The sequence below is a fragment of the Mesoplodon mirus genome, assembly GCF_964341445.2.
Source record: "Mesoplodon mirus genome assembly, chromosome: 20".
NCBI classification, from domain to species: domain Eukaryota; kingdom Metazoa; phylum Chordata; class Mammalia; order Artiodactyla; family Ziphiidae; genus Mesoplodon; species Mesoplodon mirus.
The window spans coordinates 15,526,439-15,541,885 of NC_138996.1; the positions used below are offsets into that span (position 1 = coordinate 15,526,439).

Consider the following 15,447-nt stretch of genomic DNA (forward strand, 5'->3'; position numbering starts at 1 on the left):
ATCTGAAAACCCCGCGAGTCATGCTCTTGGCGCCTTGGGGCTCGGGGGCCAGAAAAATCCCAAACCCCAGAGGTAACCTGCGGGACGGTGGGTGGAAACCAAGCCGGTGGACGGGGCAGGGTGGGTTTGAGCCGCGGTGCGGGGCCGCACGCCGCGGACGCCTCTGCGAGCAGCGGCGCCGCCCGTTCTCCAACTCCTCCCGGTGTCCGCCGCCCATTGCTCGGCGCTCCCGCCCACGCCTTGGTGCAAATACGGTGTGCTTCCCCGGGCACCTACCACACAACGGAAGTTATAAGTCACCTGCAACCGCCCAGGCAAAGCCGGGGACTGTCAGCGGCCCCCGGAGAACCCAAGTTCTAACGTTCTCAACTCCATCATCCGGGAACCCGCCGCAAGACACCGACCCGGACAGAAAGTCGCACGGCGCCGTGGCTCCTCCCGCTGTCCCCACCCCTACCACTTAGAGGTGCCGACCCCAACCCCGGGAGCCGCCCGGACACCCGCGGGCGAGCCCGAGCCACACCCGTATCAGCCGCGTTTCTAACGAAACCCCCGTCGCCACAGACCATTTTCAAACTCCTCGCTTACCAGCGACTTCCGTTTTTTTTCTTTTTTAAAAACCCACGGCAATCAACATTAAAAACCTAACTGCAGGAAGAGAAAAACCAAAGCTAACGCAGAACTCGACATCAAACACGCTTTGCAATCACGTACTAGACACAAAAAGATAACAACTAGGAGCAACCAGCCGGTATAACCAAAAGATCGCAAGATTAAAAGGATCCTTCACAGTTCACGTCAGACGGGTAATGTGCCACAGGCGTAACAAGGTTGGAAGGAGGCACATGTCACACAAGCGCGTGAACACCCAATCATCACACTTATGAACTACAAAAGGATCAACGTGCCTGCTCGGCTAAGGAGCCCCGGGTACGACCCACTAACTTTACAGTAAGGGTGACAGATATAGTGCATATTTACTTATACTTGATATAAAAAGTCCTGTATATTTTATCACGATCACCGATATTGCCTGATATTTCTTTTGTTTCTACCTCAGTAAGTGAAAACAGAAACAAAATAGCGATGCGGCTATGTTCCATGCAAATATACTCTCCATAGCTCCACCCTCTCTTGAACCCGGGTCGCCATTGCTTTACGGTAGTACGTCGTGAAATGACGGAGCGTAGCCGCGGTAATGGCGGAAGCTAGCCTTGTGCTTTGCGGCAACGACATTTGCTAAGTCGGATCCTGATAGGCGCAGGCGTGCCGGAAGGGCTGAAGGTAACGGCGGCAGTGTTAGTGTCACGCCTTAAAGATTTATTTCTCAGGCTCTTTAGGATTTTTTGGTTTTTTTTTTTCTTTTTTTCTCTTTTTTTGAGTCTTCAGAGAGGCAAGAGTAATTTCTCCCTTCCACTGTTGGGAATCTGAGATTCTGTTACTCCCAGAGAACCCCCTTTCGCGCATCTTTTCCTTTATACCTTTACTCTTCTGCGGGCTAGACTCTCCATCGGTTCTCCAAGACGTCTCGCCGTTTTATTTGATTTTAGTTCTGTCCTTTGAGAGAATCCCAGCCCCGGAGTTATCTTTCCTTCCTTCTTTAGCGGATCCCCGCCCGCCTCCATCCTCGTCCTCGGTCTGAGGCATGGAGCCTGACGGCTCTCGGGAATCCCCACCCCAGGAGGGCTCTTCCTTTCCTGGACGGTGGCCTTCCTCCGCCCTCGGACAGGCCTTCTCCCAGATCTTGCACCAGTTTGCCGGCCAGGAATCCCGACGGGACAAGGCCAGAAATGCAGCTCTTCGGGACTTCAGTGCTATACTAGAAACCAAAGAATGTGATCAGTTATTTGAGGGGAGTGACACCTCGCTCCGTGGAATGCCCGAGATGCTGGGGCAGGTGGCAAAAGCCCTGGGGGAGTATGCAGCTCCTCCCGAGGGGCCGGAAGGGGGAGGTGATCGTCACTCCGAAGTGGCCGAGAAAGCGGCAGCAGTTGGGTTACTCTTCCTTAAGCTGTTGAGGAAAGTTGAGACCGCTAAGAATTCCTTGGTTTGCCCTGCATGGAAGGCAGGCCTCCGTCACTTGGCAGGACCCATCTATATTTTTGCTGTCACACACAACTTGGAGCAACCATGGACCAGCCCCAAATCTCAGGGCATCGCTGGACAGGTGCTCGCCTTACTGCTTCAGGTTACTGAGTGTGGTTCTGTGGCTGGATTCCTCCACGGAGAAAATGAAGATGAGAAAGGGAGATTTACTGCGGTCATGGGGCTTCTCAAACCCGATTTGAATAAGTGAGTACTTCTGCCGTAAGGGCCACCGACTTAAGCTTCAGACTAATGTTTTAGAAGGTTAGAGCTCAAAGGAGTCTTGTTTCTGCATCAGCGACAAAAAGGTGTTGTAAGCCCAGAACGGTTGTGATTGTGATGACATTAACTCGGTAGTGGCAAGTTCTACATTAGAACCCAGGTTTTCTGACTTGATTTTCTAGTGCTTTTTCCAGTCCTGACAACTGCCCTGAAACTGGAAGTTCTGTCCCATTTATTTAGACTTAACTTTCTTCAGTTAGGTGGGGTTGGGGATTCGGAGAAGATTTAAACTTCGGGAAGATTTAAACTTACGATTTGAATTTAAACTTAGGGTCTTGAAGCTCATCGCTAGTTATTAGATATGGAAGCATGTTTGGGATGAAAAAATAAAAGTCCTTTAGATTGCTGTTAGCTAAAGTATTTTCTGTGAGATTCTACTTGCTACTTTGTACATTTGTGTTTGTGACCCTGGAGCGATGAGAAAAAAGTGAGTACATAACTGTCTTTTTACCAGGAACGTGGAGGTAAAAAGCTTAGTTTTTTTTTTTTTTTTTTTTTGCGGTACGCGGGCCTCTCATTGTCGCGGCCTCTCCCGTTGCGGAGCACAGGCTCCGGACGCACAGGCTCAATGGCCATGGCTCACGGACCCAGCCGCTCCACGGCATGTGGGATCCTCCCGGACCGGGGCAGGAACCCGTGTCCCCTGCATCGGCAGGCGGACTCTCAACCACTGCACCACCAGGGAAGCCCTAAAAGGCTTAGTTTTGAGGATGTCTGGTGCTTCTTTTTATTGCTTCTGAATAGGACCAGTTTCATTATTTGCAATATAAAGATAACATTACCTGTTACACCGTATTTGAAGATTGGTTGAGTAATGTGTGTAAACTCACTTTATAAGCTATAAGTTGCTGTTTGAATATTGATTCATTTGCTCCCATGTGGTAATAATAATAATAATAGTGATACTGAAGACATTTCCTTTCCTCCTCTCTCCCTTCTCAACACTTTCTCACTGTAACCACCACCATCACCACAGATTCTTTACATAGCTGTGGTTATAACTGGCTACTTTTCATCGGATATTCTTTAGACCCAGAGCCCTGGGTGATAAATGTATTTAGTGTAAGTTCTGTAAGTTATTTTGATCTAAATCTTAAAAATGTATGTTGTTAACATCAAGAGTTATCTTATGTGGGATGTATTTTTTTTTCAAGTATAAGAAAATATATTTAGCTTGAACTGGACACCATGTCACTTAATTAATGTGGTTTCATATTTCCATTTAGGGACTCCTGGAAGAATAACCCAGCCACCAAACATGTTTTCTCATGGACTCTGCAAAAGGTCACTCGACCCTGGCTGAGCCAACATCTGGAAAGGGTACTTCCCCCATCATTGCTCATCTCAGATGACTATCAAACAGAGAACAAAATCCTCGGTGTCCACTGCCTCCATCACATTGTGCTAAATGTGGTAAGTGGCCTCCGTTCTCTGTCATCTGTACCAATGGTGAAGGCTGAGTCATCATGGCCATGCCTCGTTCATGACATCACTGCTCTGCTGCTGCCTATGTTTATATCTTTTATTAACAGGCTTTCTTTTAATGCTGTCATGTGACTCTCAATTCACTAATTTATATTTTTCTCTCTGTATTTTCCTCTGCCAACCTAGTAGGTTGTATCTCATAGGTGACGTATATAAGAAACATAGACCATCGTCAGACTGAAGAACCAGACTTTGAGTCATTAACAACTGACTTTCAAGGAACAAAAAATTCAGAAGCTGAAAGGGATTATACCCAAATGTGCAAGCTATTAGTCAAGGAAACTGCTTTTTTTTTTTTAAAACTGTGTATTATGGAGCTTTTAAAATATACACAGAAATAGAGAGAGTGGTATAATGAATCCCATGTACCATGTTCAATCTCAAAAATTGTCAACATTTTGCCAACCTTGGGAAGCTTTTAATTGGGTAATTTGTTTGATTGCAGCCAGCTGCTGATTTGCTGCAGTACAACAGGGCCCAAGTCCTATACCATGCCCTCTTCAACCACCTGTACACACGGGAGCACCACCTCATTCAGGTAATGGTAAGATTTGTTCATAACTCTGAGTCTGAGCTCTCAAATTTCAGTAGGTGGCACTATGTGAATAAGAATAGTTGGTACACATTTTTCTCTTCTTGGAAGGTAAAGGTGATAACTGAGAGCCATTGACAAGTTGAAAATACGGGGGTAGCAAATGACTAGTGAAAATGTCTCAATACCAAGAGGCGTCCACATTCTTGAGTCTCCACAGAAAAGCCAGTGTTTTGTCTTCATCTGGGTCAATTATATATCACTTGGGGTCAGCTTTATGTCTGAAAAAGTTCTATTTTTAATTAAACAATTTTTTTTAGTCTCACCTATTTATGAGCAAAAGAGAGATGGGTTCTTTTTTTTCTTTCCTTTTTCTTTTTTTTCTCTTTTTGGACACACAGCTTTCAGGATATTAGTTCCGCAACCAGGGATTGAACCCGAGCCCCCTGCGGTGGAAGCACCGAGTCCCTAACCACTGGGATGTCCGGGAACTCCCAAAAAAGTTCCATTTTTATTAATTTAGGTGTCCTTCCTTCTGGGCTGCTTTTACATCAACACACACTCTGGGAACTCCTTTTATGTTGGGTTTTTTGTGTCATTTATTCTTTCATCCAGTAGACATTGAGTACCTACTGTGTGCCAGTAACCATTGTAGGTTTCAAGAATGAATGAGTCGGACAGGGTTTCTGACTTTAAGAAATCCTTTGGAGAGACATTTATGCAAATATATATACTGTATATGTAAATACAGTACAGAGTAATAAATCTATTAAAAGTTTTCTGTGAAGTGCAGTGGGTATTGAACAGTAGGTAGCTAACAAGGTTTGGTGGTATTGGGGTTGTTTTAAGAGGATCGGGTAAGGAGGTGATATTTGCTTATAAAGGATGAATAAGAGTTTCAGGCATGGTGTTTGGAATCACACAGGACAGACGTAAACGATAGGGTCCTGGGCAGGCTGCAGTGCACAGCATCTGCTGTGAAGAGACCTTCAAGCTGGCAGAAGAGTAAGACGTGGAGGTCACTTTCCTCCCCACAAATACATCAGAAATACATCTACATGTGGAACAACTCCTACAGAACACCTACTGAACACTGGAAGAAGACCTCAGACCTCCCAAAAGGCAAGAAGCTCCCCACGTACCTGGGTAGGGCAAAAGAAAAAAGAAGAACAAGAGACAAAAGAATAGGGATGGGACCTGCACCAGTGGGAGGGAGCTGTGAAGGTGGAAAGGTTTCCACACACTAGGAAGCCCCTTCGCGGGCGGAGACTGCGGGTGGTGGAGGGGGGAAGCTTCGGAGCCATGGAGGAGAGCGCAGCAACAGGGGTGCGGAGGGCAAAGCAGAGAGATTCCTGAACAGAGGATCGGTGCTGACCAGCACTCACCAGCCTGAGAGGCTTGTCTGCTCACCCGCCAGGGCGGGCGGGGGCGGGGAGCTGAGGTTTGGGCTTCGGTCGGATCCCGGGGAGAGGACTGGGGTTGGCTGCGTGAACACAGCCTGAAGGGGCTAGTGTGCCACAGCTAGCCGGGAGGGAGTCCGGGAAAAAGTCTGGACCTGCCTAAGAGGCAAGAGACCATTGGTTCGGGGTGCGCGAGGAGAAGGGATTCAGAGCACTGCCTAAACGAGCTCCAGGGACGGGTGCGAGCCGCGGCTATCAGCGCGGACCCCAGACACGGCATGAGATGCTAACGCTGCTGCTGCAGCCACCAAGAAGCCAGTGTGCAAGCTCAGGTCACTATCCACACCTCCCCTCCCAGGAGCCTGTGCAGCCTGCCACTGCCAGGGTCCCGTGATCCAGGGACAACTTCCCTGGGAGAGCACACAGCGCACCCCAGGCTATTGCAACATCACGCTGGCCTCTGCTGCCGCAGGTTCGCCCTGCATCCGTACCCCTCCCTCCCCCTGGCCTGAGTGAGCCAGAGCCCCCGAATCAGCTGTTCCTTTAACCCCGTCCTGTCTGAGGGAAGAACAGACGCCCTCAGGCGACCTACACGCAGAGGCGGGGCCAAATCCAAACCTGAACCCCGGGAGCTGTGCGAACAAAGAAGAGAAAGGGAAATCTCTCCCAGCAGCCTCAGGAGCAGCGGATTAAATCTCCACAATCAACTCAAAGTACCCTGCATCTGTGGAATAACTGAATAGACAACAAATCATCCCAAAATTGAAGTGGTGGACTTTGGGAGCAACTGTAGACTCGGTGTTTGCTTTCTGCATCTAATTTGTCTCTGGTTTTATGTTTATCTTAGTTTAGTATTTAGAGTTTATTATCATTGGTAGATTTGTTTATTGATTTGGTTACTCTCTTCCTTTTTTTTAAATATATACATATATGTATACTTTTTTCCTTTTTCTCTTTTTCTGAGTGTGTATGTGTATGCTTCTCTGTGTGATTTTGTCTGTATAACTTTGCTTTTACCATTTATCCTAGGGTTCTGTCTGTTTTTTCTTTTCTTTTTTTTTTTTGGTATAGTTTATTTATTTATTTATTTATTTTTGCTGTATGTGGGCCTCTCACTGTTGTGGCCTCTCCCGTTGCAGAGCACAGGCTCCAGACGCGCAGGCTCAGTGGCCATGGCGCACGGGCCCAGCTGCTCTGCGGCATGTGGGATCTTCCCAGACCGGGGCACAAACCCGTGTCCCCTGCATCGGCAGGTGGACTCTCAAACACTGCGCCACCAGGGAAGCCCTTTTGTATAGTTTTTAATGCTTATTATCATTGATGGATTTGTTTTTTGGTTTGGTTGCTCTCTTCTTTCTTTCTTTCTTTCTTTTACTTTTAAAAATTAAAAAAAAATTTTTATTTTAATAACTTTATTTTATTTTATTTTTCCTTCTTTATTTTTTTTCTCCCTTTTCTTCTGAGCCATGTGGCTGACAGGGTCTTGGTGCTCCGGCTGGGTGTGCCTCTGAGGTGGGAGAGCTGAGTTTAGGACATTGGACCACCAGAGACATCCTGGCCCCATGTAATATCAATCGGGGAGAGCTCTCCCAGAGATCTCCATCTCAATGCTAAGACCAAGCTCCGCTCAACAACCAGCAAGCTACAGTGCTGGACATCCCATGCCAAACAACTAGAAAGACAGGAACACAGCCGCACCCATTAGCAGAGAGGCTGCCTAAAATCATAATAAGTTCACAGACACCCCAAAACACACCACCGGATGCGGTTCTGCCCACCAGAAAGACAAGATCCAGCCTCATCCACCAGAACACAGGCACCAGTCCCCTCCACCAGAAAGCCTACACAACCCACTGAACCAACCTTAGCCACTGGGGGCAGACACCAAAAACAACAGGAACTATGAACCTGCAGTCTGCAAAAAGGAGATGCCAAACACAGTAAGTTAAGCAAAATGAGAAGACAGAGAAATACACAGCAGATGAAGGAGCAAGGTAAAAACCCACCAGATCAAACAAATGAAGAGGAAATAGGCGGTCTACCTGAAAAGAATTCAGAGTAAAGATGATCCAAAATCTTGTAAATAGAATGGAGAAAATACAAGAAACATTTAACAAGGAACTAGAAGAACTGAAGAGCAAACAAACAATGATGAACAACACAATAAATGAAATGAAAAATTCTCTAGAAGGAATCAATAGCAGAATAACTGAGGCAGAAGAAAGGATAAGTGACCTGGAAAATAAAATAGTGGAAATAACTACCGCAGAGCAGAATAAAAAAAAACAGAATGAAAAGAATTGAGGACAGTCTCAGAGGCCTCTGGGACAATATTAAATGCACCAATGTTCGAATTATAGGGGTCCCAGAAGAAGAGAAAAAAAAAGGACTGAGAAAATATTTGAAGAGATTATAGTTGAAAACTTCCCTAATATGGGAAAGGAAATAGTCAAGTCCAGGAAGTGCAGAGAGTCCCATACAGGATAAATCCAAGGAGAAACATGCCAAGACACATATTAATCAAACTATCAAAAATTAAGTACAAAGAAAAAATACTAAAAGCAGCAAGGGAAAAACAACAAGTAACATAAAAGGGAATCCCCATAAGGTTAACAGCTGATCTTTCAGCAGAAACTGCAAGGCAGAAGGGACTGGCAGGACATATTTAAACTGATGAAAGGGAAAAACCTACAACCAAGATTACTCTACCCAGGAAGGATCTCATTCAGATTCAATGGAGAAATTAAAACTTTTACAGACAAGCAAAAGCTAAGAGAATTCAGCACCACCAAACCAGCTTTACAACAAATGCTAAAGAAACTTCTCTAGACAGGAAACACAAGAGAAGGAAAAGACCTACAATAACAAACCCAAAACAATTAAGAAAATGGTAATAGGAACATACATATTGATAACTACCTTAAATGTATATGGATTAAATGCTCCAACCAAAAGACATAGACTGGCTGAATGGATACAAAAACAAGACCCATATATATGCTGTCTACAAGAGACCCACTTCAGACCTAGGGACACATACAGACTGAAAGTGAGGGGATGGAAAAAGATATTCCATGCAAATGGAAATCAAAAGAAAGCTGGAGTAGCAATTCTCATATCAGACAAAATAGACTTTAAAATAAAGATTATTACAAGAGACAAAGAAGGATACTACATAATGATCAAGGGATCAACCCAAGAAGAAGATATAACAATTGTAAATATTTATGCACCCAACATAGGAGGGCCTCGATACATAAGGCAAATGCTAATAGCCATAAAAGGGGAAATCGACAGTAACACAATAATAGTAGGGGACTTTAACACCTCACTTTCACCAATGGACAGATCATCCAAAGTGAAAATAAATAAGGAAACACAAGCTTTAAATGATACATTAAGCAAGATTGATATAATTGATATTTATAGGACATTCCATCCAAAAACAACAGAATACATTGTCTTCTCAGGTGCTCATGGAACATTCTCCAGGATAGATCATATTTTGGGTCACAAATCAAGCCTTGGTAAATTTAAGAAAATTTAAGAAATTTAAGAAAACACTAATGATGAAAAATTTGAAAGAGAAATTAAGGAAACACTCCCATTTACCATTGCAACGAAAAGAATAAAATACCTAGGAATAAACCTACCTAAGGAGACAAAAGACCTGTATGCAGAAAACTATAAGACACTGATGAAGGAAATTAAAGATGGTACAAACAGATGAAGAGATATATCATGTTCTTGAATTGGAAGAATCAACATTGTGAAAATGACTATACTACCCAAAGCAATCTACAGATTCAATGCAATCTGTATTAAACTACCAATGGCATTTTTCACAGAACAAAAAATTTCACAATTTATATGGAAATACAAAAGCCCCCGAATAGCCAAAGCAATCTTGAGAAAGAAAAACGGAGCTGGAGGAATCAGGCTCCCAGACTTCAGACTATACTACAAAGCTGCAGTAATCAAGACAGTATGGTACTGGCACAAAAACAGAAATATAGATCAATGGAACAGGATAGAAAGCCCAGAGATAAACCCACACACATATTGTCACCTTATGTTTGATAAAGGAAGCAAGAATATACAATGGAGAAAAGACAGCCTCTTCAGTAAGTGGTGCTGGGAAAACTGGATAGCTACATGTAAATGAATGAAATTAGAACACTTCCAAACACCATACACAAAAATAAACTCAAAATGGATTAAACACCTAAAGGTAAGGCCAGACACTATAAAACTCTTAGAGGAAACCGTAGGCAGAACACTGTATATGACATAAATCACAGCAATATCCTTTTTGACCCACCTCCTAGTGAAATAGAAATAAAAACAAAAACAAACAAATGGGACCTAATGAAACTTAAAAGCTTTTGCAGAGCAAAGGAAACCATAAAGAAGATGAAAAGACAACCCTCAGGATGGGAAAAAATATTTGCAAATGAAGCAACTGACAAAGGATTTATCTCTAAAATATACAAGCAGCTCGTGCAGCTCAATATGCAAAAAACAACCCAATCCAAAATGGGCAGAAGACCTAAATAGACATTTCTCCAAAGAAGATATACAGATTGCCAACAAACACATGAAAGGGTGCTCAACATCACTAATCATTAGAGAAATGCAAATCAAAACTACAATGAGCTATCACCTCACACCAGTCAGAATGGCCATTATCAAAAAATCTAGAAACAATAAATGCTGGAGAGGGTGTGGAGAAAAGGGAACCCTCTTGCACTGTTGGTGGGAATGTAAATTGATACAGCCACTATGGAGAACAGTGTGGAGGTTCCTTAATAAACTAATAATAGAACTACCATACGACCCAGCAATCCCACTACTGGGCATATACCCTGAGAAAACCATAATTCAAGAAGAGTCATGTACCACAATTTAATTGCAGCTCTATTTACAATAGCCAGGACATGGAAGCAACCTAAGTGTCCATCATAGGATGAATGGATAAAGAAGATGTGGCACATATATACAATGGAATATTACTCAGCCATAAAAAGAAACGAGATTGAGTTTTTTGTAGTGAGGTGGATGGACCCAGAGTCTGTCATACAGAGTGAAGTAAGTCAGAAAGAGGAAAACAAATACCATATGCTAACACATATATATGGAATCTTAAAAAAAAGAAAAAGGTTCTGAAGAACCTAGGGGCAGGACAGCAGTAAAGACGCAGACGTATAGAATGGACTTGAGGACGCGGGGCGGGGGAAGGGTAAGATGGGATGAAGTGAGAGATTGGCATGGACATATATACACTACCAAATGTAAAATAGATAGCTAATGGGAAGCGGGCGCATAGCACAGGGAGATCAGCTTGGTGCTTTGTGACCACCTAGAGGGGTGGGATAGGGAGGATGGGAGGGAGACGCAAGAGGGAGGGGATATGGGGATATATTTATACGTATAGCTGATTCACTTTATTATACAGCAGCAACTAACAACAATATAAAGCAATTATACTGCAGTAAAGATGTTAAAAAAAAGTTTCAGCCATGGGGGGTGTGCAGAGAACATTCTGAAGACAGAAGAAACAAGTTATATAAAATCAGAGGTCGAAATTACCTTGTTTCTTATTTTATGCCTAGTCTCCCTCCTCCCACCTCAGTCTGTCACCTTTCCTTTTTAAATACTATTTTTGGTTTTGAGAACCCAGGCTGTGCTAACAGCCAGAAAGGTGTTAGGGCTCTTGAGATGGTGATTTAAAAAAAAAAAAAAAAAAAAGGAAAAAAGACATAAAAGAAAAAACAAAGATCCCAGGAGAGCTAAAAGGGAGTGCCTAGACACTGAAATTTCAGATAGGGTTGTCAAAGTGGATACAAATAGGATCATCTGAGATTTCGTTTGGGAGTGGTTTATTGTAAATACTTGTAAATATCACTTAGGCCCAGGAATTTACTGACAGTAGACTTAGACTCCTAAGTTTTGGATTAAAGTCTTAGCTCTGCTATTCTTCCAATTTTATAGATTAGCAAAGAATCATCCTGAGGAGAAGGTATTAACTTGAGACGGTCCGATGGAGATAAAAGAATGTAAAAAAAGTTTGAAAATGTCAAGTAATATACATTAAAGTTATTACTAGACTGTTTTAGAATTCTATGACATGGACCCCAAGGATGGTAGGTTAGTGGAAGTTGCTAGAAAAATCTGAGTGTTGTGAATACAAATTAGTTTACTACAGTTCCTATTACTTCCTCCTAGGCTGTGCTCCTGTGTCTGCTGGATTTATTCCCCATCCTGGAGAAAGCCCTGCACTGGAAGGGAGATGCAGCCCGACCCACCACACACTGTGACGAGGTCCTGCAGCTGATCCTGATTCACATGGAGCCAGAGCACCGCCTTCTCTTACGCAGGACTTATGCAAGAAACCTACCGGCTTTTGTGAAGAGGTGAGTCCCGGGGCAGCTGGGTGTGGCCATACTCAACTTCACTCTTTGGGGTCACGTTTTCTCTGTCATTTTTAGGTTGGGGATCTTAACTGTCCGGCACTTGAAGAGGCTGGAGCGAGTCATCATTGGTTATCTGGAGGTTTATGATGGACCCGAGGAGGAGGCTAGATTGAAGATATTGGAGGCCCTAAAACTTCTCATGCAGTATACTTGGCCCAGGTATGACAGCCAGCAGATAGGTGTGCTAAGAGGGGCAAAACTCAGCCGATACTCCCTTCAGAACTTGCCCAGATGTACATTCAGTACAAAGTATTAAGGACGTGCCATATATTTGAATACCTCCTGTTTTTCCATACCAATTGGATTTTGAACTGGGAAAATGGCATTGAAAAGATATAATATAGTCAGTTCCTTCAGGTGTACATTTCTCTGGATTTATCATGCATATTAGAATTTTAAAGGCCATTTAGCAGTGCTACAGTAGACATACTTAACTTTGTTCACCCTAATGTTTCTTAAATCTGATTGAGAATGGAGCACTCATACATCACTGAACATCTGTGGTAATCAGAATACTGATCTGGGATATATTTGCTTAGCATTCCAACTCTGGCTCGACGTAGCTGTCCCGAACAGCAAGCTGGAACCCAAACATGTCGGGTCTGCAGAAGGCTCTCTTGCATGAAATAACAGTGTTTAATTCAGCGAGTCCAGTGCCTCAGCAACACGTCTCTGTTCTGAGCCGTATTCTCTCATCTCCTCATCATGTACCCCACAGTCACATTTGTAACGAGGTTGCATTTATTTGCTTACTGTCTTTCTCCTCTACCGAACTAGAAGCTTCAGGAGGATGGAAGACTGACCACTTTAGTACACTGAGAACTCCAGAACTTACTCAGAACCTGGTATTAAGTACACAGATATTTTTAAAGTGACTGGAATAGATGCATGAATGAAATTGAATCAGACTAATACTGTCCAAGTAGAAGAGGTCAGCAAGCAAACGTAGACGTCAGAAAATGAATGTCAATTATGGAGGGGGCGGGGCCTGGGGAGTGGGAAACAGCAAATTGTGTGTTGAGTGATGACAGGTGGAGGGCTGAGCAGCACACAAGTTACAGGAAAACACTTAATGTTTTTTAGATCAAGATGAGGGATGCAAACTTTTCTCCCAGTCACATTTCTGCCCAGAAATATATTTATATTTTCACACTACAAGTTAAATTATTTTTCAGCTTCCTTAAGGCTTTTTAGTTTTTTTTTATTGTGGTTAAAAAATACATAAAATTTACCATTTTAAAGTGTACAATTCAGTGGCATTAAGTGCATTTACAATTTTGTGTAATCATCATCATAAAAAGTTTTAGAAACACTAAGCAGAAGTAAATAGACTGGGCCTAACTGGTGGTAATCTAGGATCCAGAAATATAGTGACAGAAAACTCAAATTGACACGTTAAGTCTCAAAAGCCAAGCTTACTTCCCTCACTGTATTTTTAATCTCCAGGCCTAAGACCGCATCAAAGCTAAAGAACTATGGGCCATTTCCTGTTCTGTGGTCAAAAGTATAGGCTCCTGGTAAGGGAGGTTCCAGTTCTCCCTTTTCAGGAGGGGCTGTTTCCTTACGGTAGGACCATGCTTCTGGAGGGAAACTAGGTATTCCTCGGCAGGCCAGAATGTTAGTATGGGCAGCGTGCTGTAGAAAAAAACAAGGGCCTTAAAGTTCAGAAATCTGGAGTCTGGTCTCTGGTTCTGCTTCCAGCTCTGTGGTCTTAAATTTTGACTTCAGTTCCTTCATTTATGAAATGAGGGTTTTCTACTAGATGGCCTTTGAAGTTTCTTTCAGTTTTAATATCCTGATTCGGAGTCTGAACATCATTTTTCTTCTTGATTCCAGAGTTCCCTGTAGACTTGTGGTCTTACTGAAGGCTCTCTTGAAACTGATATGTGATGTAGCAAGGGATTCAAGCCTCACACCTGACTCTGTTAAGAGCGCCTTGTTAGAAGAGGCCACAGACTGCCTGATTCTCCTGGACCGCTGCTCTCAAGGACAGGTGAAGGTAAGGGACAGTCTGCGACTTGGTTTCTGACAGGCTTCTTCATCCTCAGGTAATTCCTGTGATTCTAATTTACATTTACATGCCTGACCAAGTCTGTAAATGAACGTGGGGGGTTTGAGTCTCTACCTCTGAGCCTTCTAGCCTTCAATGGAGTTTGATTAATACCTTATTCTTCCTTTAAAGCTATTTAGAACTATTTAGACCAAAAGGCAAGAGGATCAGTGAATGTTTCTGGAACCAGGACAGAGAATGGGCAAAAGGATCACGATCAAGAATTTGTAAAATTTAAGTTCTGTTCTAGTGGTCTGAATGAAAAAAAAAAGAGGTTGAAATAATGGGCTATAAACCACCAAGGAGCAATAATTTAGGTAGAGTAAGCAATTCAGTTACCAGAAATGTTTCCAGTTTTTCAGAGGCAACTGTGTTTTCCACATGCTTATTTATCCACGTGGGAATTCTTCCTTTGGTCTCATATTCCACAGAAGTTAACTTCTCAAAGCCATAGCATATAATAGCTGTGTGTCCACGTATACATAATTTATAAATTATTGTCTTATTTCTTACCCCATTTAGAAATCTCCAGTTGAAAGTTATAAGGCAGCATGAAAAATATCCTAAAAGTATTTAGGGGTAGCATGGTTTATTCAAATTATTTCATCTTGGCTTTTTAATCTTGGGCATTTTTCAAGCCCTAGATTTAATTTGATTCACCCTGACTGGTAGTAAGCTACTTCTTCGTGCTCCAGTAGGACATTTCCGTTTCTAAAGTTACACCTGTTCTGTGAACTGTGCCCTAGTGTCATCCGTCCTTCCCTTCTTTGAGTATGGTACCAAGAAAGAACAACCAAGGTAAAAGGAGAACACATATCAAACAAACAAACGAAAAACAAACACCGTTTGGTTTGCTGTTTCAGGGTCTCCTGGCTAAAATCCCCCAGAGCTGTGAAGACAGTAAGGTGGGGAACTATATCCGAAGAGTGCAGCAGGTTTCTGAAGGAGCTCCCTACGATGCAACTTAAGACTTGTATTACTTTCCTGAAGAGGAAAAGATTTTCTTTCTGTTCCAATTGTTTTAAATGGAATTATTTCAGGAAAAAGGTATATTTATATTAAACATTATAACTTAGATCTTCTTTTTCCTTCTTTCCTTTTTACTCCCATAGAAGTAGGGAAAAGAGAACATGAAAAAAT

The 15,447-nt window shown here is 42.9% G+C and overlaps 1 protein-coding gene across 1 annotated transcript; it reads left to right on the forward strand.

The window, feature by feature from the left end:
- The first annotated feature begins 1,252 nt into the window (after positions 1–1,252).
- TTI2 (TELO2 interacting protein 2) lies at positions 1,253–15,384 on the forward strand. The gene is made up of 7 exons (XM_082608695.1): positions 1,253–2,292; positions 3,594–3,780; positions 4,298–4,390; positions 12,010–12,197; positions 12,273–12,416; positions 14,094–14,256; positions 15,171–15,384. Exons 1-7 carry the CDS (start codon positions 1,646–1,648, stop codon positions 15,273–15,275), a joined length of 1,527 nt encoding a protein of 508 aa, XP_082464821.1. The 5' UTR covers positions 1,253–1,645; the 3' UTR covers positions 15,276–15,384.
- The last annotated feature ends 63 nt before the right edge of the window (positions 15,385–15,447 follow it).